The sequence below is a fragment of the Asterias amurensis genome, chromosome 1, assembly GCF_032118995.1.
Source record: "Asterias amurensis chromosome 1, ASM3211899v1".
NCBI lineage: Eukaryota > Metazoa > Echinodermata > Asteroidea > Forcipulatida > Asteriidae > Asterias > Asterias amurensis.
In genome coordinates, this window is record NC_092648.1 from 22066867 (window position 1) to 22089783 (window position 22917).

Consider the following 22917-nt stretch of genomic DNA (forward strand, 5'->3'; position numbering starts at 1 on the left):
GGTTAGCGGCGAATTTTGGCTTCCGCGCGTGCTTACTCCACGTTACTAGGCATTCTACGCTTACAAGGCTAGTGCAGAACTTCAGTGCTTGCACGTAAGGGGGGAATCAAGATTGAAAGCGCAGAATTCTGCGGTAAGCAGAGCCATGAAATTGGGCCCTGGTTGGTGTCTGATCTCGAATGCTGAGGCCAGAGATTGGGTTGGTACTCACTGTAACATCGCTGAACACATGAAACATTACTGAATTTGTCATTCTTGTGAAATACCATGACAGTTTTTTGCTGTTTTCTCAGCAAGTATTCAGCTCAAAATTTTCACATATGGGTCTTTTTACTGTATCTTTCTTTAATGTTGCCTATAAACTAAGACCTTTTTAAAACAAATTAAGCACACCAAGATTGAAATAAGAGCTTACAGATTTACACATTTAGATAACATTTTACTTTTGAATACTCCAGTGACATCCTGGATGTAAGGTTCCATTTCTGGGAGTGGAACAGTTTCACAGATCTCCATAGTCCACGTTTTACTTTTTGCAATGAAATCGCATCAGTGTAAAAAAAATCACAAATTTTTGCGTTGTGTGAAGAAGTTTCCGTGATCAAGACCTCCTCCAAAAATCGCATCCCTGTTTTTGAATCGCGGAGATCAGGCGTGAAAATTTTGCTCGGGAATGGGTACGGGTATGCCTGTAGAGTACATTGACATTTTACATTGTTTTAAACAAGTGGTTAGAGACTTGGAATTGTTTTCTTTCTATTCATTTATGAGGACTCTAGGTTCTTAAAATTAGTACATCACAATTTAAATTGACATTGGAGTGCTTTTTTCAAAAGCAACCACAGAGATTAAACCCCTTTGTGCATTGTCATTGATCATGTGAATAGCATTTCGTACTTGTAAATGATTGTTTGGTACAGAGGTATAAATGGCAGACAAATTGTTAGGCAAATTGTTAGTTGAGAGGTGGTGTTTACTAGACCACAAACAGTTTTTTTCTAGACAAAGGCGTGCAGGTGGTGTTTTATTGTTTTTATTGTGTTCTCATTCTTCTGAAGTTGTTCAGGCTAAAAGAATGTTTTTTGTTTGTTTATTCATTATTACTGCAGGTTTCTAAGCCAACAACAGCCAGGCGAAGGAAGTCAGTCTTCCAAGATATTTGTGTGAGTGTATTTATTTAATGTATGTTAAATAAGCGTTGGGATAAATAATTAAATTGTTTGCAGTACCCGCTGCTAAACATAGGATTCGACTGCCTCTAGCCACCGGGCAATCTCGGTGGTCTAGTTGGTGTGACCATGGAGGTAGAATGGTGTGACACTGCTCTAGAATTGCAAAGGTCATGGGTTCGAATTCCACCCGAGTAATAGGCCTGTGATTTTTATTACAGAACTCGGGTAAGTACTGAGTGTAACACAAATGGTTGTATATGGGTAAAAACCAAAATTAATAGTGTATTTATTATGTTACATTTTGCATCACTGATTCCATTGAGTACAAAATGACATTTTATCCCACATGATATATATTGTAGGTCATAATAATAATGTAATATTTTTTTTTAAATAATTTAATATAATAATAAAATAAAATAATATATAATAATAATCTAGTAATATCAAAGTCTTATATTATAGCACTTGTATCTACCAAACAAGGTACTCGGTGCTGAGTATGTACAAACTTTTGGAAAAATTTTTGGTTATTGCAGTGATGAATTCTGAGACCCAATTATTAAGCATCTTAATATAAGGGTTTACAAGCATGACAAGATGCTACCGCGCACACAGCAGCCACAGCCAGGAACTTTCAATTTTGATTTCGAACTTCTCTTTTCGATAAGTGCTCTGGGTTCTTTTTCATGCGTTACATAACAAATGGGACCAACGGCTTTACGAAGGACGGAGCAATGGTTAAGTGTCTTGCATAAAGACAGAAGTGTCACGGCTGAGGATTCGATCAAGAAACACAAGAGTTTGAATTCAGTGCTCTTAACTGCTTGGCACGACACAAGGTTGTAATAATACTATATCGGTAGACATATATTCTGGAGTAATGTAATGATTTATTATTGACGTGACTGATTCATACCATATACAAGATTACTGTTTACTGGAGCGAGAGTACCTGGATTGACCTAGTGACGTATTGAGGTCACAGTATATTAATGCGCTGTGTGTATATAAAGTAGTACCTTCACATCCTCCCTTTTTCGAGGAATTCATATACTAAAATGGCTTGCTAAATGAAGGACTATTTAGGCATATTGGAATCAATAAAAATTGGGAACACTGGTACAAAATACTTCAATGTGCGAGATCCAATGATATAAATTTTGTCACATATATGCAAGAACAGTGAACATACTTTTTAGTTGTTTGGGGTTTAAGTGGACTCCAGTTTTTTACAACATGCAATAAAAACGGTTTGTAACAACTTGTTCAACAACAATTAAAAGTGATAAACATCAACAGCAGTAACTTTGTTAAAATGATAAACATCAACAGCAGTAACTTTGTTTGTCAACAACTTTTGTTTGTCAACAAAATAGCAGTGGTAACATCAATAGTAATAACTGAGTTTTTCAATGTTTTTTTGAAATGTCACTGTTCTGATTTTCCTTCTTTAGGATACGATAAGCCGTTTTGGCCTTGTCACAGCACGACCAGTGCGTGTATGATAAGTTTGATCAGAGTTACTGTCTGGTTTCTCCGAGTTGTTTTGTCCATGGGAAAGTTTGTTTTCCTGCGGTTTGGGAGTAGGTGTTAGTTGAGGAAGCTCAACTGGTGATGTGTCGGTGAAACGGACTTGTTTCTTCTCTGTGTCCCGTGGGCGTAATTGTCTCCTGTTACGTCGTAGTGAATGTCCGATTTGTTTTTCAATCATGTACGATCGGGGCTCTGGACATTTGTCTTTCACGACAGCAGGTAACCAATTGCCAGACTGTTGATCTTGTACGCTAACATGCTGGCCTACACTGAGAGGGGGTAGGGCACGTACACCATACTTGTCATGGTTATCTTTCTGACTAGTCTGACGAGCGACGAGGCGTTGATGAATTGCGTCCTTTTGGGGTACCGTGTTGCGAATTTTGATAGGAAGGTTGCTCCTTAGTTTGCGTCCATGTAGTAGTTCCGCTGGTGAGGGAATAACATTGTCCAACGGAGTAGTGCGTAGGCAAAGTAGAGCGAGATCTATGTCCATGTCGGACTGTTGGGCTTTTGTCAATGTAGCTTTGACAGTTTGGATGGCTCTTTCAATAAAACCATTGCTTTGCGGATATCTGGGGCTTGATGTCACGTGGTCAAATCCCCAGTCACGAGCGAATTTGCGATATTCGTGGCTGTCGTAGTGTGGGCCGTTGTCGCTGATTACTTTCGTGGGGATGCCTAGTTCACTGAAGATCTGTTTCGTGAGGCGTATGACTGTGGCACTTGTGCACCGTCCACTGACTTTCCTGATAAATGGGTACTTTGAGTAGTAGTCCGCTATAATCAAGTATTCGGCGTTGTTGTAGTGGAACATGTCTGTCCCTACGGTATGCCACGGTCACTGTGGAATGTCGTGAGGAATAAGTGGTTCCACGGGTTGGCTTTTTTGGTGTCGTTGGCATGTGCTGCATGCGCTTACCAATTGTTCAATGTCTTTATTGATGCCAGGCCAGAAGATGCACGTTTTGGCCCTGAGCTGGCATTTGTTGATGCCTTGGTGTCCCGCGTGAATCTTTTGCAATGCTTTGCTTTGCATTGTCTCAGGGATGACGATTCGTTCGCCCTTGATGACGAGACCGTTATCAACCGATAGTTCATCGCGGTTGGACCAGTAGTGGCGGATGCACTTGGGTAGTTGTTTTGGGTCATCCGGCCACCCAGTGACGATAGTTTCACTGAGGAGGCGTAGTGTTTTGTCACTTTGTGTCTGGCGTTGCATTTCTGCAAGCTTGTCTGTAGAGAACTGTACGGCGTATATGGTCGTATCGAGATCAATCCGTGGACCGCGCGTTGGCTTTCCTGCTAAATGCAAGGGACGACACCCAGTCTGTGGGCTCTATCACCTTGGCTATTACATTTAACGCTGTCATCCTGTCAAGTTCGGCTTTCATTTCATCCTTGAGCTGGATGGGGTCCTCGTGCAGCGTAATGTGAAATTGACCAGGAAACTTGCCAATACCGGTAAATCGATCCGGATATTGGGCTTTGAGGTCCTTCTTGTTGCGTATGGGCCCCAAGTTTGCGACTTTAGGCGTTGGCGTTGGCGTTGCGGGTGTACGTATGGCACAATTCATCGTGAGGAGTTTGAGTGCGCGTGAACTTGGCAGTCCAATAATTGCAGGTCCTGTTGCGTCAGCAATGAAGAACTCTGCGTCTATCCACTCCCCACTGTTGAATTTGCATGGAATTGTTATACTGCCATGCTGCGGTATTTTTGTGCCCGGTACGTGATACACGTATGGTACGTAGCGTTGATTTACATGTACTGTAACTCACGTGTCAAAATGGCGGAATGTGTCCGTCCAGCAGTGCCGTTCGTTGGATTTGTTCTGTCCAATCGGATCAAATTCTGTACACAGTTATTGCTAAAACTTGATGAGACACTTGCCTGATCCCACCGCTGCCACCATGTAATAATACTATATCGGTAGACATATATTCTGGAGTAATGTAATGATTTATTATTGACGTGACTGATTCATACCATATACAAGATTACTGTTTACTGGAGCGAGAGTACCTGGATTGACCTAGTGACGTATTGAGGTCACAGTATATTAATGCGCTGTGTGTATATAAAGTAGTACCTTCACAAAGGTCAGCCCTTGTACTCAACAAAACATGTTCCTACTTCAGTCCATAAGCCATCATGCCTACTTGAAAGAAATTTTAAAACTGTTTTTTCCTTCAGCTGTCCAGACTGCACGGAGGAAATTACGCTCGTCGAACTTCATGCAGATGTCCAAGCTGAAGAGGTAAGAAGAAAACAAAACATTGCATCTTTTTTTATCAGGTAATAAACCGAAAGGGAAATTGACTGGATAAACATAAATAATTTTGGGGTTACAAACAAAGTTGTCTTGGACTGGACTTTAACCCTCAAACCTTTGGTTTTTACGTGGTGGTAGGGCCTATATATTCAACCACCTCAGCCAAGGATAGTTGTGTTTTCCTCATTTTGTCAATATATTTGTTTGGGTGTGAAAGTCATACAATATATTGCAGTTACAGCCAGGAATCAAGCCCAGGGAAACAGCATCTCTTAACTGATTCTTTTAATTGTCGCATTCCCAGGATTAGGAATATTTTCATATTGTATAGTTTTGTTTCAAAAAACACGTTGATATTGTCAGCATTTTGATCTGATGATCTACATGTATGTTTAAAACTAATGCTTTAGGTTATAAGCTTTTAAAAGGTTTTAATTGTCTACAATGTGAGCATTTTGGCCCATTTCAAATTTATTGCAGAAGTATACAGTCAAGTAGGTCATCTTTTTCAGAAAGGTAGATTACCTGTTTGCATGTGATTTATGTATAAAAAGTATGCACAAATTATCATAAAAATTGATGTTTTCAATAACAATGTGCAACCCAAAATTTCACTTTTCTTTTTCAGTGTTAAGCTTTCTTCCTAATTTTTGTTTCCACCCCTCCCCCCCCCCCTCACATTGGATCAGGATGTTAAAACATTCAATGGATTTATTTGATGTGGAAATGCTGTCTTCAGATTTTCGTTTAATCCATAAAAAAATAATTGCTATTTATTCAGGGGATCAAAATGAATCCATGGAGGTGTGCAAACAATCCTCATGTTGTGAAAGGGTTTGGGTACTTTTTTGTGTGCGATCCGAGCACATTGTCCACAGGTTTACATTAAACTCACACAGTTTGAAGAAAATGATGGCAGAAAGCTTTCTCTAAAATACTACTTACTAAGGTGCTGTCATGTTTGAGGCATGATTAAAAAAAAATGCCACGAAAAAAAAGATTTGCCTCAATGCGCTGAAAATTATTTTAGCATGCACAACGTATATGCAACTCTTCTAAAATCATTGCCCTGTGATTTTCACTTTTTTTTTTCTTCTCAAAACCTTGGCGACTGATGAAGCTCTAATTTACAGGGAAATTATATTACATCAATTTTCATTCATTGTGAGAAGGGATCCATGTCATGGCCAAAACCTTGATCTACAAAAACGATCAAAACTTTTTAATGCCCCTTTTGGTAACAATTTTCTCAGCCTTTTGATTGTTTTCTCCCTTAAAAAAAATGAAATTATTTCTTGCCATCCTTCCCCAGTGCAGTGTTTCACTGTCAAAACTTTTTTATGCAAAATGTATGAATGTTCCTATGTGACCATGGGCTGACAGCTTCCCTTTAATTTCTAAGAAGCTAAACAAAGGCCCTCCTGAACCGTATGCATGGTGTGCACGTACACCTACTTGTTCCTTGCTGCACGATAGCATTGGAATCCTTTTGTATTAAATCTAAATCTGGCCCCTCTGCATCTGTACTAAAAATAAACTTTGTAAAATGAGAGCAAGGAAGCATGAAAGTTGAATGATGGCATACACAGAGCTAATGTATAAATAGCTCTATAATGCGACATAGGAGAATAAAGCAACCAGTGCCTGAAAAGAATGTTATTATATTTGTATACATAGTAATGACAAATTAACAATAACTAGTTCCAATGACCTAACCACCAGGGCCCAATTTCATGGCTCTGCTTACCGTAAGCACAGAATCGGCGCTTACGGAAGCAGGGAATTCTGTGCTTACGGCAAGCGTATTTTATGGGTTAGCGGCGAATTTGGGCTTCTGCGCGTGCGTACTTCACGTTACTAGGCATTCTACGCTTACAAGGCTAGCACAGAAATTCGGCGCTTGCATCTAAGCGGGGAATCGCGATCGTAAGCGCACAATTCGGCGGTAAGCAGAGCCATGAAATTGGGCCCAGATCTTGAATTCAGAGCTCTAAACTGCTCGGCTATGACATCTATATCATAGTGGTGCACAACACATTATGAGTACGAGACATCAACAAATGCAGAGATGCTAAGTTCAGAGGCCAGCTATGCGTGAGATATTTCAAAGCCCCGCCCCCCACCCCTAAAACAAAACAAAAAACATTTTGGGAGGCCTTTTTTTTTACCTCAGATAACGGAATCGCTTCCCCCCAAAAAAAATGTGTTCCAGGAAAAAAAAAAAGTATGTCCAAAATCCTCCACGCTAATGACTGGTGCCTGTTGTGTTGAGTCTCAATGTTGGTGGAGCGAATTCAACGAATTTGCTGAACGAATCGAGACAAACTGTGGTGCAATACAAGTTCTGCGCTCTGCAGAACTGTCGAATTGTCAGCTGAATCTGCTGAGAGAGCAAAAGCATGTGCAATCTGCAAGTTTGCGCTCTGTATGTGCAAATTTAATTTTATAGATTGCGTTTCGTTTTTTTTTACCCACTAGCGCGATATGGCAATCTGTGGTTGCTGTACAGTTTTCTATGGCACATAAAGCTAAAACTACCATGCAAATTTTTGAAAAGTTTATTTTCTTTTTTAAGTTTCCGTTGTTGTTGTTTACCTTGAGAAATATTTCCGTAGTAATTTATTTTTCACCTTGAGCAAAACTTTGTTTTGTTTTCTGATTTGTTGGCGTTGGCCCACCTCATCTGGCTGATTCTCGGCAGATCAGCTTCAGATCCTTTGCAACATATAAAGCAATATATTTTGGTTTAACCAGGTATTATTTGTTTTTGGAGATCTAGGCCAAATTTCATAAAGCTGTTAAGCAGAAAAAAATTCTTAGCAAATAATGAGTTGTGAACCCGTGGCACTATTGAAATCTCTATGAAAATTGGGCTGGCAAATTTGTGAACTCACAATCTTTATGAAATTGGGCCCTGTTATCAAAGAAAAGTGATTATTTGTTTCCCCACCAAAACTTATGTCATTAACACATTTTATCTTTCAAGGATAAAATGCTTTATACACTGGGCGAAAGTGTAGTTACACACAGTGCGTGTGCTGCCAAAGTGCGGTTAAAATTGTACAAGCTTAAGGGGTAATTCCCTTGTGTGCAGGGATGCGCGGCCAGGTGCCGTGCACTAATACTGAGTAACTTAGGTAATTTGTTCGCGGGCAAATATGTTGGTATGCCTGGGTTTTTAATTACAGTCCTCTGTGCATAAATATTGTGTGTGTTTTCAATTAGCCAATAGGGTGTTTAATAGGACAACATTGGCCAATGAATGTTTTTGTTTACCTTGCAATGTTGGGGACGGGCTAATTAGCGCGGGATTAGCTTTCACTTCAAAGTCACTTTGTCACTGCCTTTCGAAGTGAAGAGGCTGTGTGAGTTTTATACTCACACAATTTAATTAATTTCCCTCCACTCCCACCCTAAAGGTCTTGTCAGTAATCTTAACTTGTCATTGCGGTTTGGCGTTTTTTACGGGATTCACACAGTGTTTCTGTTTTGGGGTTATAGTTGCAAGTAAAGTACTTTGTCAAATTATTTCTTTCTTTTTGTACACCTTGTTCAAGGAACTTACACGCCCATTGTAACAATAAGTTGTGTTAGCGCTCTGAGGTTCCCTAGGGGCTAAGTCGGCCCTCATGTCTCAAGGTGGAATTTTACAACTTAATTAATTGATTGATGGGTTAACCTCATTGTGTAAGGTATGACTAGTTTCAATAATTGTTTTAGTGCATTTTGACTGTGTGCCCACGTGATTGGAGTCAGGTGGGCATGCAGATATATGTTTGGCCAGGTGCCAGTTGGGTCATTCCGTGTCAAATCACCCCCAAAAAAGGCAATTTTAAACCCTACCCTCTTCAAATTTGCTCATATTTGGTTTATGGGGTAATCGTGGCTCAACAAGCTCAAATTTTTAATTTCAGCTCCATCCGATAAACGGTTTTCGCGCTATGGCACGCTCTTTCTTGTTGATTTCAGTCAAAATGCGCCTGACCTCTGACATTCAACTGACATTGGTGTCTTTGGAAAGGAAATTGTGTAAGCTTTCCAAAAATGTCTTTATTTCTTTTGTAGGAACATGTTTAGGTATGATAACCTTTTGACCTCTACTTTGACCTTGAATTTGACCTTGTGGATCATGTGACCCGGCAACGAACTTCGATGAAAATTTACCCTTTTATATTTCTCCACAATATCAAAAATTAAGAGATATAATATTTTTGGCTTGCTTTCAAGCTCCACTCAAACGTGTCCTACTTCACTTTTCCTGTGCAAAGTACATGTACATTTGATACATGTCCATACGTATGTATGTCATGATTTTGCTTGGGGACCATATAGCCTTGCTTGATATACATGCGTATGAACAGGTATGTATATGTACATGTACTTTGCATTGGAATAGGCAAGTAGGGCAACTTTGAGTGGAGCCTGAAGGCAAGTCAAAACTATTGTATTTCTAATTTTTCTATCATGTGTAGAAAACACCATGTTGGCCAGATTTGTTGTGGGAAACAGATTTGTTTGTTGGAAGTAACCAGCACGCATGACGTCACTGCAAAATGCACGGAGTTCTATGAAACCCTCAACTGTGTGCTAGACACTTACTTTCCGAAGAAATCAGTCAAAAAACACCCCACTGACAAACCATGGCTGACACCCTACATCAAATCACTCGTCAAGCGTCAGCGCGCTTTCCATGGCAACCAACAATCGCTGTGGAGGTATTTCAGGAACAAGATCAATCATGAAATCAAACTTGCCAAGAAAACACACTACACAACCAAGGTCGAGCGACTCAAGAAATCAAATTCGAGTTCATGGTTTCGTGAAGTTCGACTAATTACAACAGGCACGAGCACAAATCGCAACATCCATGTGCAGAATATTGACCCCACAGCTCACAAGGACATAGCGTCTGCTATTTGTGAAAAGTTCGCTGCAGTCGGTAACGACCTTGACCCATTGATACATCCTTACTGCCAGCCTACCTTCCAGCCAAACCAATCCCTCCTGTCCAACCTTGGGAGGTGCTCAAACAACTTCAGAGAATAAGCAGCACAAAGGCGAGTGGCCCCGATAATATTTCGGCTAGATTTATACGACAGTATTCTTATGAACTTTCTAAGCCATTGACTCACATTATCAACGCCTCGTTTGCTCAGCTTATCGTCCCAGCACAATGGAAGAGGGCAATTGTCGTCCCTGTGCCCAAAACTTCACCAGCCAACATAGACAATTTGCGACCCATTGCCCTCACAGATCACTTTGCCAAAGTGACAGAGCACTTCATTGCTCAACAAACAATGGCGTCGATTAAACCCAACCTCGACCCCGCCCAGTTCGGAAACAACAAGAACGTATCCACTACGCACTGTTTGATTGATGTTCTTCACACTCTCCATGCTAATGCTGAACTACCCAAATCTATATCGTCCATTCTTCTCACTGACTTTTCTAAGGCTTTTGATCACATCGACCACACAATTGCAGTTTCCAAGCTCCTCAAGTTGGGAGTTCCACCACATTTAGCCGCATGGATCGGTGATTTCATCTCTAATCGTGAACAGTGCGTGAGATACCTCGATTGCTTTTCGGAATGGACCCATACTAATGCAGGTGTCCCACAAGGCACTAAGCTTGGTGCCATTATCTTCCTGGCAATTATCAACGATGCCGGTTTCAAAGAGAACAATACAAGTATAAAACACTTCAAATATGTTGATGACATGACTGTCATTGAAACCCGTGATGCCAGTGTTGGATCCAACCTCCCATCTGCAATAACTGATCTGGATGTTTGGTCGTCGGACAACAAAATGCAACTCAACGTGAAAAAATGTTTCACCATGGACATTTGTTTCTCGCGGAACCAGCCAGATCCCCTCTCATTGACTCTAAATGACAAAACTATTACACAATGTGCAGTTATTAAGCTTTTAGGTGTTTTTATTCAAGCCGACTTAAGGTGGGACATGCATGTAGGCTCAATGATCAAGCGTGCAAATTCCCGCCTTTTCATGCTTCGTAAATTGAAGTATCATTACCTAAGCATATCTGATCTTGTTGCTATATATACCTCCTTTGTGCGGCCAATTTTGGAGTATGCTGCACCCGCCTGGTCAGGTGCTTTGTCAAGTAAGCAATGCAATGATCTGGAAAGGGTGCAAAAACGCGCATGCAGAATTATTCTTGGCAATGACTACATGCGCTACTCAGACGCTCTACAATTGTGCAATATTGAAACACTGGTATGCCGTCGTAACCACTTGTGCCAATCTTTTGCCAAAACTCTCCCTTCATCAGTCCTAAAGCGCCTGTTGCCACAGAGGTATGATAGTGGGTACCAACTTAGGAACTCCGGACTTCTGGGTCAGTTTAAATGCCGAACAGAGCGCTATAGAAAGAGCCCTCTCCCTCACCTCACACGCCTTTTTAATAACTGATTTGCAATATAATGCAGCTTTTTATGCGCCCTTTGATTTTGCCAACAATATTTTTTATCCAGGTTTTTTTTTTTTTCTTTCTTTTTTTCCCGCAACTTTCAGAACAATTTATTTTAGACATTGTAAATATTTGTCTCTCCTTAATCAATTATTTCTTAATTAATGTGAAATAGTGTGATTTTTCCTATGTTTTAATCTCTGTATATTTTCCTGTAATTCGACCTCCGGTCGCCATGAGAATTTGTTTTTAAAATAATAAACCAATTATGAATGAATGAATGAAATGAAACAATTGTGGGGTCATGTGTACCCTAAGCTATTTTTATGTGTGTGACTGGCTAGCCATAAGTTTTTCGGCAACCTTCACAATTTTTGTTATGGAAATAAAACAGTTTTCAGAGGCTGTGGCAATCAATCAAAATATAATTTGTCTGCTTGTTTTATTCGTATCTGAGTATAAAGATGTATTAAGGATAGTTCAATAATTATTTTATTTATTATTTTTTTTTTAATGCAAAAAATTGATCTTCAGACTGCAATTAATATTTGTTGTTTATAATCTCAGAAGAAAATCAGACCCAATGTCACCGTCTTTAACCACTCTGTACATGTAGTATAAACCTCTCATGAACAGCACTATGTTGTGGATTATACACAAACACTCACCAGTTCTGCTTCTGTGTTTTACACTGATGAGTGATAACACTGTATACCATGTAGGCCTGGGCGAATTATTCGAATATCCGGTTAATGGCGAATAGGTTTTCCTATCCGTAACCGCGAATGCCTTTTTTTTCTTAACCGGATATCCGCATAGGGCGCGAATAGCTATTTATAAACCGGATAGTTCTGTAATTACAACCAAGTAACCGGATATTCTTTAATATCCGAATATCCGCGGACGTCGGGCGACAACTGACATGAATGTTTTGTCTGAATCCTAATGAAACTTCTATTAAGACAGCATAAAACAGCATAAATTAAGTATTTAACTATGCTCACCTCCGTGAAGAGTCAAAACAATGACATTTCTGACGTAATTTGTTCAAAGATTACAAAAGTTTTCCTTCACGTAGAGTCATCCACGATCAAAAGAAAAAGCAACTCGCCATCTTTAAATTAGATCCGGTCATTTTTATGAATGAACCGAGTGACACTGTCTAAAACTAATATCAATCCGCCCAGAAGATCTCATTCACAAACGAACAGCGCCCTCTAGCGACAAAAAAAAAATTATATTTTTTTATTTTTTATTTTTTTTATAGCGCCCTCTAGCGGCGAAAAAAACTATTCGAATATCCGGTTAATTTCGGATAGTTGGTCAGCGGTATCCGAATAACAAAATTTCACTATTCGCCCAGCACTAATACCATGTGCTGAGTCTTAGAATGTTTGTTATTGGGGTTCTTTCACCCCCCCCCCATAGGATCGCGTACATAGTACACGCTGCTTACCACACATCAGTGTGAATGTCAAACCAGTCATATTTTGTTCTTGATCCTTAATGCATTAATTAATAGGATAAGTATACAGTGAACGAAGCACTTAAAAAGGAATTTCTAAAATCTGCACTATAATGAAGAAAGAAAAGGAAAAAAAAGAAAAATTTTGTTTTATCTTTTCGTACAGATGAAATCTGATGAACAACAACGCTTGTGTCAGTACGAATGCATTTTTGGGGTAAGAATTGCTTACTTCATTATTTAAAGACACTGGACACTATTGGTAACTGTCAAAGACCAGTCTTCTCACTTGGTGTATCTCAACATATGCATACAATAACAAACCTGTGAAAATTTGAGCTCAATCGGTCGTCGAAGAAAAAATGCCCTTGTCACACAGATTTGTGTGCTTTCAGATGCTTGATTTCGAGACCTCAAATTCTAAATCTGATGAGGTCTCAAAATCAAATTTGTGGAAAATTACTTCTTTCTCGAAAACTACTCCACTTCAGAGGGAGCCGTTTCTCAAAACGTTTTACACTATCAACCTCCCCATTACCCATTACCAAGTAAGGTTTTATATTAATAATTATTTTAAGTCATTACCAATAGTGTCCACTGCCTTGTACACTATTGGTAATTTCTCATAATAATTGTTAGCATCAAAACTTACTTGGTAATAATCAATGGAGAGCTGTTGAAAGTATAAAACATGGTGAGAAACGGCTCCCTCTGAAGTAACGTAGTTTTCGAGAACGAAGTAATTTTCCACTAAAATATTTGAATTTGATTATGGGACCACAGAATTAGATTTTGAGGTCCCGAAATCAAGCATCTGAAAGCACAAAACTTTGTGTGAAAGAGTGTTTTTTTCCCCCATTATTATCTCGCAACTCCGACAACCAATTGAGCTCAAATTTTCACAGTTATGTTATTTTGTGCATATTATGATGAGATACACCAAGTGAGAAGACTGGTCTTTGCAGTTACCAATATCGTCCAGTGTCTTTAATACATTGCGTCTTGAAATGGTAGGTGCAAAACCAACTATGATTTTCAGAGAACTTCCTTATAGTAAAATCTGTTGTGTTTTCTTTTCAACAGGGAACTCCCCGAAAAATAGATCAGCACGTTCAGTACAGTTGTGCAGGCAAGAGGCGTACTGATAGGATGTTTGAACTTGATCAGATGCAGATGAAGCTATCTCAGCATGATGATGATGAAGCGGTGTGTGTTTATGGTTGCTTAAAGTATTTAACAAACCAGTGAACAGATTTTTGGACAGGTTTTATCTTGCAATCTGTTGGGTAGTCTTTCAATGCAGATTTTGTAATCATAGTAGATGTTAAATTTGCATCGGCAGTAAATTTACATACACAGTAAACAGGGCACCTGCAAGAGAATTTCTTAATCTCTACGCTATAATGTTAAAAAATAACACTAAACACTTGTTTTATCTTTTTGTACAGGTGAAACCAGATGAAGGACCACGTATATGTCCTTATAAATGTTATGGATGCACTTTCTGGGTAAGGATTGCTTATTTAATTCATAATTGTGTCTTGAAATGATTGGCGCGAAACCAACTTTCAATGCGATTTCCTTTGTGTTATAAAATCTGTTGTGTTTTCTTTTCAACAGGGAACTCCCCGAAAAATAGATCAGCACGTTCAGAACAGTTGTGCAGGCAAGGTGCTAACTGATAGGATGTTTGAACTTGATCAGATGCAGATGAAGCTATCTCAGCATGATGATGATGAAGCGGTGTGTGTTTATGGTTGCTTAAAGTATTTAACAAACCAGTGGACAGATTTTTGGACAGGTTTTATCTTGCAATCTGTTGGGTAGTCTTTCAATGCAGATTTTGTATTCATAGTAGATGTTAAATTTGCATCGGCAGTAAATTTACATACACAGTAAACAGGGCACCTGCAAGAGAATTTCTTAATCTCTACACTATAATGATAAAAAATAACACTAGACACTTGTTTTATCTTTTTGTACAGGTGAAACCAGATGAAGGACCACGTATATGTCCTTATAAATGTTATGGATGCACTTTCTGGGTAAGGATTGCTTATTTAATTCATAATTGTGTCTTGAAATGATTGGCGCGAAACCAACTTTCAATGCGATTTCCTTTGTGTAATAAAATCTGTTGTGTTTTCTTTTCCACAGGGAACTCCCCGAAAAATAGATCAGCACGTTCAGAACAGTTGTGCAGGCAAGGTGCTAACTGATCGGATGTTCCAGCTTGATCAGATGAAGAAGCAGCTATCTCAGCATTATGATGATGAAGGTACGCGTGGTTATGGTCGCTAATAGTATTTAAAAGTGTTTGAGTGGATTTTATAAAGCCTAATTGGGTTATTTTTAAATAGGGCAGTGGGTACACCTAAATATTTAGACACATTAACACTGCACGCAGCAACCCATGGCCCATAATATTTTTTTTGCTTATATCTTGGTCAACTCTGAACGGATTTTGTCTGTTCTTTATAACACTCGCCTTGATCAACATCTATGCTCCATAAAACTTTCAGGGCCTTTAGATGAAACATGTGGAGCCTTTTATGGATACATACAGTATAGTATGTAAGATGAATAGATGAACAATTCAAGGTCGTCACTCAAGGTTGTTTGGAGCCAACACTCCCGATCCGCCATCTTGAAAAGATAACTGAAATAGCTTTTGCCCCATCGAAAATGGCAAGATAAATTTCCAGACAAAGTGCTAAGAACGTTTTTTCCCCCCTGTGTGTGCTTATTTCCCGTATTGATTTGGTCCCTGCAGCTGAAGGTTTAACTGTTAATGTTCCCCTCTGCTACCACAGTGATGTTCCCCTGAACTATACTTGCCAGGTGAGGTGGGTCAATGTATTTTAGCGGTATTTAATTTATTTTTTACTTATTTAAAAGCAAGTTTATTATAGCCAAAGTAATGTCTTAAGTTTTTAATGTTAATATTTAGTCCCTGGCTGGTCTGGCTGAACTTTTTAAACTTAAAAACTTTTCTGGAGGGAATATTTATAAACTTTTGTGTGTGCTTGTTTGCTATCGGGTTCTTTTCTTATCCTTTGTAGTTTCTTGGAATTTGAATGTGTGTTGTTGTAAGGCGCATTTGATCATTTTTAAAATGGAGAATGTAGGGTATAAGTTACATTGTTATTAATTCATATTTTCACACAGCATGAAAAAGAAAGATAACATTTTCCTTTGTGCCAGTAACTCCTCTATTTGGGCTTTGTCCCGAAGCCTTAGGGTCGTGTCACACCAGACAATTTACGGGCAACCAGTTCCAGGCAATCTCAAAGAAAAAAAGGCATTCCCATATACGATTGTTAACATTTTTCTTTTGTGAATCGTAAGAAAAAGTTTTAAAATTGACTCGTGTGCTACCAAAGTGGTCCTGTAACATGCACTGTAGTTGGTTGCCTTCAAGTTACCTGCTAGAGTTGCCTCCTGTGACAAGGCCCTTAGACTTCAAGGGTTTTTCTCAGGATCCTTGCTGTTCCAAAAAACGCCACCTTCTGTAACAGAAGCTTTTGAAATGGTGCCAAGTGCTCCAACCACCATGGTATACTTTCACTTTCAACTGCCAAATCGTACTAAGTTCCCTGGCCCGGTTTTGGTACTTTAGGATCTTTCCCGTCTGTTTCAAAGCTACTTGGGAGTTTTTTAGTTTTGCGCAAAATAGAATGACTTGATATTTAAATTGGGGACTATATTACCTCTGTTAAAGAAGTATTTATGTTTTTCTACAGAAGTAGCTTTTTTGTCTTCCCAAAAGATATAAAACTTAAATTGATTCAGCAGATTTTCCTTGCTTGTGGATGACATTCAGGAATTTTGTCTCCAAGGATTTGTGAGATAGATCACAAGATGAGTGTAAATACCTTTCTAAAACTTTACTGGATGGTCATGACTATGAGATGTCGATTTTGTAATTTTGTACAAAAATTAAATTTAAATAATAATAAAAGTGTCTGAATGTTCTTGTGTGGTTAATCTTGACAAAATCATGTTTTATTTATTTTGAGTTTGTATTAATTTTGTATGTTAATATTCCTTACCTAAGGCTTACTCAGGAAAACTGATTGGAGTGCACATTCCTCTTGAAACATGCGCGATCCTAGAACGAGGGGGGAACAAGATTCATGTGAAGAGTCTAAAGAAACGTTGGTATTGGTATGATACAATTTCAAACGACTCCTTTTCTTAGATGAAGGGCTAGCTGAGACATCAGGGGCAAAAACTTGCACAAATCTGGCCCATGCCCAATAAAAGAAACCCTGAAAATCATACAGGCAAAAACAAGAACAGGACTTTACCACACTCTTATCAGATTACAAAGAACACAAGTTGTTTATTCATACAATAATAAAAATGTAGGAGCCCAATGCACTATAACAATCACAGCATGGAAGGGGGGGGGGGCATGAAGTACAGTTGTCTTGCGTGGATTGTTGCATTATGAGGTTCATAATTTATTATGGACAACAAACAAGCCTTCAGGAAAAATCATTACAAAATTAACAAAGTTTCAAGAAATTATAAAACACAATATCATTTCAGTTGCTCAGACAGCCTGAAATTATTTTAAGTTAAAATGCTAAAATTAATAACACATTTTGGTATTAGTTTTTGTTTATACAAGTAAAATACAAGCAACAGAGGGTTTTGTCAACAGTGTGGTAAGTTTGCGTGTCCAACCAATAATCGTACCTTCGGTCTTGATAATTAAAAAGTCCACTACTAGTAACACAAGTTAACTAGACAACTTAACAAGCAGTGAAGGATAGAATTGCAGTATTTTTAGCATAGCCTAGTTGCACTATTTCCCAAAATATATTTTACGCAACGACCCAAACAGTTATGATGATGTTGCCGTCACATGAACACAAACAGTCTGTGCTCATGCGTTCAACTAATAACTTCAAAATGACCTTTTTTCAGCATTGAATGTACAGACTTGTTTAAGCGGCCATTTTTAAATCGATCAGATGAAATTCAATAATTTTCTTCCCAAGTAGGATTTGAAGCGTTGCATGCTAGAAATAAGATAGAGTAAAGGTTTGTAGTAACACCATGTAATAATGTTAGATGCTGCTACCGCAAACCTTTACTTTGACAGTTTTTTCCCAACATGGCTGTATCCTTTTTCCAAGTTAATTTGGGGCTGTTAAGTAAGGTTTACAGGCAAACAATTTCCTTTTTTTTTCATCATAAGTGCAACGGAAAAACCGGGAATTATTGTACAGTTTGATTGCATGTTAGTTTCCTCCTTTTGCAACAAAAAAGACTTTATGTTTGGTTTTAATTTACCTTGGATAATACTGTACCTTCAAACCGGGACTGTTATTAGGTACATTCAAATGAATTAAAAATGACTACTATAATAATACAACACTGAGTGTGCCTTAGCAACCAAGCAAGATGCGTAACTGGTATAAAGTGTTTCCGCATGGTTGTGGATACATCAAGTTGTTTTTTAAACTTCATCTACAAAACATTTACATTTTAGCTGTACAACTGTACACAATAAAATAGGTCCTGGCGCCATAAATAAACGCTTTATAAATCTGTATTCAATTACGCTCCTTACTCTGCTATATCCATTTTAAACCTTAACCCTCCGATGACGAGTCATCCGTTTATTGAAGCGTTTCAATATTCAATACTAATCTACCATTTCCTTTTTACATGAAAATAGCAAATCTTCTGGTTTTTAATGTACAAAAAAAACACCTCTCGTTCATACACCCATGAAACAGTTTACCACATTCCCTCTCCTCTCTACACAATTAATAATAAACATGAGTCGATTTACATTTTATAAACAGACTGGGTAATTAAATCAATGGTACCCTGTTCTAGTAGTTTGTTGTGTTTTGATTGGATACATTATATTACCAGATGGCAAGAATGTTAACGAACGACCCATTTTTCTTTTAACGTTAATAAATGCAACAAATGATTTGTCCTTATACAACCAAATTCCGTTAATGTCTACTACTATATTTGACCTTTTCACTGGTATTCGGTAGTTTACCAGCAAAACTTTTGTATCATTCTTTATAGACACCACTTCAACTGAATCTAGAACGTTATTTCTGTATAATTTTAAGAAAACCATTTTTGGGGTGGTCGTGTCAGTTTTTAAAAAGTCAGTGCATCTTCACACAGCATTACTCACATTAAAATAATCCCAAGAGTACCAAGCCATCAAAATCTACATTATTAACAAGTTGATATAAATTCATTGACAGGATTTTACAGATTCTATCAAAACAAACTTAATTTAATAAATCACTTTCTCGCCATAAAACGTCACATAATTTAAGGCAATATTTTTGCATCTTTAATACATGTTATTTACAAAATGCTAAAAAATCCTATAAGCTTATACAATCTTCTAGTATTTATCTTGCAGCCTGGCTATATAAAGTTAGTTGCCTCTGCATACCGAACTGACCTCATAAGTATAGAGTCAACCACCCCTATCTTAACGTGCTCAAACCAATAAATGCATACCGATCCACCTGAATCCACAATTTCCTTCCATTTAGTAATCACTCTGTATTGTTGCAAAATGTGATCTGTTTGACTTTCAAACGAATGGAAGAACTTTAATAAGTTGAATCCTACATTTGGTTGGAACAGAAACATGTGTTATTCGATCAATTAGAACATTTGTTTATTCAATTGTCGATTAGACCACAGTGTCAATACAGTCTGTGTTGTTGGTACTTGTGTTGTTTGCATTCATGAAAAAACGGGGAAATGAGTTATCTGAAAGATCAAGTAGGGGCGAGTTTAATTTCATAAAATCAACACAAGGAAATCAATTACAAGGAAGCCTTCACACATGGTTTACACATACCTCTTTAAATACAGGGTTCAAAATTCACATGTCATGAACGTTCCTTGTGTGGCATGTGTGGTTTGAACTTGGGGTTAAATGCATTTGTATGAAGTGCAAACCCAGTTTTATGAGTACTGATCATATTGCATACTGTACTGATTGTTTACACTCTTTTAAAAAGAATTATATTTTGTTTTCAAACTAACTAAGGTAATACGCCTCTCTTAATATTTATGCATGAGGTACGTCACAATGCCAACTCAAAACGTGCCCCCATAGCCTCATTTTGGGTAAAAATTATGATGCATGCATAAATATTAAGAGAGGATAGGTGTACAAGTGATTCACCTTTAACAAATGTTAAGTATAATGGTTCATGACGACCTTCAAATGGATGCCTGATGTAATAAATTGAGTGATCCATCCATTTATAGGAACCTGTCATGCTCTGGTAGTATAACAAATTCCTGAACAGAGGGCCCAAGTTTTTGCAGTACCTCACAAAAACCCTGTACAGTGCAGAATTACGCTAAAAAACCTTTCCAGGAAATCTGCAAAACATAATTTTTTCCAATTTTGCTTTGCAATTTTTACTGCACTTGGTGATTTGTTAAACAAGTCACTAACGGATCTGCTAAATTTTAACTTTTTTTTCAACCACCACCTTTTCATTTCGGGGAGGTTTCTGAGTAAAATCATGTATTCCTGTCCTCCAATTTATGAAGCCATTATCAACAAAGAAAAAAACTAACCTGTGAAAGATTCATCCTATGAGCTAGGTTTCTATGTTTTAGGAATGCTTCATCATGAATTGAACCTCCTTAAAAATTAACATTTTTCAAGGAAGTAAAGTAAACTTGTTTCAATAAACATCCAGTCTTAAAAACAACTGAGATTGTGAGGGCAACTTGATACACATAGGATGGGCCAAAACCCAAACCCAATAAACCAAATGAACTTTTGATGAATTATTTATAAAGTACCTTCAGTTTAAAGACATTGGACACTATTGGTAGTTGTCGAAGACCAGTATTCTCACTTTGTGTATCTCAACATATGCATAATATATCAAACCTGTGAAAATTTGAGCTCAATCGGTCGTCGAAGTTGCTAGATAATAATGAAATAAAAAACACCCTTGCCACACAAAGTTGTGTGCTTTCAGATGCTTGATTTGGAGACCTCAAATGCTAAATCTGAGGAAATTCATGGAAAATTACTTCTTTCTTCATTACTTCAGAGGGACCCGTTTCTCACAATGTTTTATACCATCAACCTCTCTCCCTATTACTCGTTATCAAGTAATGTTTTATGCTAATAATTATTTTGAGTAATTACCAATAGTATCCACTGCCTTTAAATACCGTTAAAGCATATTGGAGAAAGCACCGCATAAAAAATCAAATCATGATATATGCAGATGAGGTGCAGGAATATCACCACCCCCATACCGTCCGGTATAATAATATTGTGGTTTTTTTTCTTCTTTCATGTGGTTCGAACTAAAACAAAACAGGATGCCAAACACAACTGAACCACCTCCCTGAATGAACCTAAATTGAACCGAACTGTTTCCAGGAAACTACACAAAACTGAAATACTATTAAGCTGAGCACCAGGGTCCATTTTTAAAACTTCCTCTGCCCTACCTCCTTCAGTGCCTAGGTCGTACATGTGCGATCTATTTTATGTGTTCCGAAAGTTCAACCAATCGTACATATACGACCCAATATAATGTGCGTGTTTATCACAAGAGGGCATTATCACTCAAGAAATACTATTCATTTTGGGATGTACCAATGCACCAATTTGTGTTGCAAATCACCAAGATATTTTTTTTTTTCTAACAAAAAAAAAGAAAATTACACACAATTTCAAAACCCCTCAAAAAGCTGGGCAATTTAGGTTCAAAACGCAAACACCCATAAAAAGCAGGCACTGAAAGAGTTAAGTAATGTTGAAGTGGTCAGTCCATACATGTATCACCAAATGCAGGCCAGTATGTTTTGGTTTTGAAAGGGCAAGGCCACCAAGGAATGTTCTCCTTGGTAAAGGGCACCTTATGAGAAAATCGTACATTTCTACTGGAATCTTTCAAGGGCACCAAGTCAATGAGCACTGAGGCAATCGCCTCCATGGAGTATCATATCAGGCCTGCAAATGACTTGTCATGTAATAGGCTCTGGATAGACCCTCAAGATAATGATTGCTCTTTGGTACCTCATTCCACCTGTTCACACGAGTCAATGGTACAAGTACATCATTATTGATTGCCTCAATCAAATGCCAATTAGGATCCTGTCCTGTAGGTCTTCCATCAAGCAGCATTAGTCAATAGAGTACTTGGTACTTGGTAGTTTTTCCTCCCGACACTTCCGCGATGGAACTTGACAAGGAGTTCAGGAGAGTGTCGTCAAAGTTAGGCTCATCAGTATCATCCGAGGTGAGATTACCATCCAATATGCATTCCTCGTATATGACCATTGCACCTCCAATATTTCTCCAATCCAAATAAGCATCAAAAGGTGACTTCAAAAGAGAGTGGGTTAAGTTCCTTGTCTTACAAATGCATGTTTTACCTAGCACAGTAAATAATGTTAACAGAAAACAGCTTTGCGAGTCTGTGGGGCATATCTGTTTTTTTATCATGTGAGAATAGTGACCTCGGGGGTCAGGGGTTAAGTTGAACAGTAACACACTAGGTGATGACATCAACTCCTTAAATCATGTATGTAGTTATGTGTGAAAGGCTTCCAGGCTGCGTTGTGCATTGACTATTCCAGATGGGCCATAGTTCAGATGATGTTGAGTGATACAAGTCAATAGAGGGCGTCATTAATCACTCTTCCAAGATGGCTGTCTCTTTCTCCATGGTCTTAGGGAACTGGGATGAGCTGGGCTCCATCTCTTCCAAAATGTGCACTGCAGAAAAAAAAGAAAACAAATCATTTTTAGAAACAATAACAAATCTACTTTTTATTTTATTTTAAATGTGATAATAAAAGTGTGTTCAACTTTGCTGGTCCAGATTTTGTTTGCTGATGTCATCACTCTTATGGGTGTTGAAAATCTTTGTATCTAGCATTTCCTTGTTGAAATGTGTCTGCCCTGGATATCCACCATTCTAAATGATGATACTTGACCCAAAGGACATGAGGAACAAAGTAATCGTTACAGGTTGGCCTTTGACAG

At 38.2% G+C, this 22917-nt stretch overlaps 2 protein-coding genes across 8 annotated transcripts in view; one reads left to right on the forward strand and one right to left on the reverse strand.

The window, feature by feature from the left end:
• The window catches only part of LOC139940056 (uncharacterized), a 31617-nt gene extending 14759 nt beyond the window's left edge, over positions 1 to 16858 (forward strand). The window contains exons 3-11 of one of the 2 annotated variants that reach the window (XM_071936288.1): positions 1110 to 1163; positions 4903 to 4966; positions 13048 to 13098; positions 13965 to 14087; positions 14330 to 14389; positions 14502 to 14624; positions 14867 to 14926; positions 15039 to 15159; positions 15404 to 16858. In XM_071936288.1, coding sequence (XP_071792389.1) covers positions 1110 to 1163; positions 4903 to 4966; positions 13048 to 13098; positions 13965 to 14087; positions 14330 to 14389; positions 14502 to 14624; positions 14867 to 14926; positions 15039 to 15159; positions 15404 to 15459 — 712 coding nt within the window. In that variant the 3' untranslated portion in view covers positions 15460 to 16858. The remainder of the gene's footprint in view (positions 1 to 1109; positions 1164 to 4902; positions 4967 to 13047; positions 13099 to 13964; positions 14088 to 14329; positions 14390 to 14501; positions 14625 to 14866; positions 14927 to 15038; positions 15160 to 15403) is intronic. The other variant, XM_071936295.1, reaches the window with a different exon arrangement.
• Positions 16859 to 18967: 2109 nt separating this feature from the next.
• LOC139952114 (uncharacterized) overlaps positions 18968 to 22917 on the reverse strand; it is a 215447-nt gene continuing 211497 nt past the window's right edge. For all 6 annotated transcript variants that reach the window (XM_071951290.1, XM_071951115.1, XM_071951205.1 and 3 more), the window contains one exon: positions 18968 to 22647. In XM_071951290.1, the coding sequence (XP_071807391.1) occupies positions 22561 to 22647 (87 nt within the window). In that variant the 3' untranslated portion in view covers positions 18968 to 22560. The remainder of the gene's footprint in view (positions 22648 to 22917) is intronic.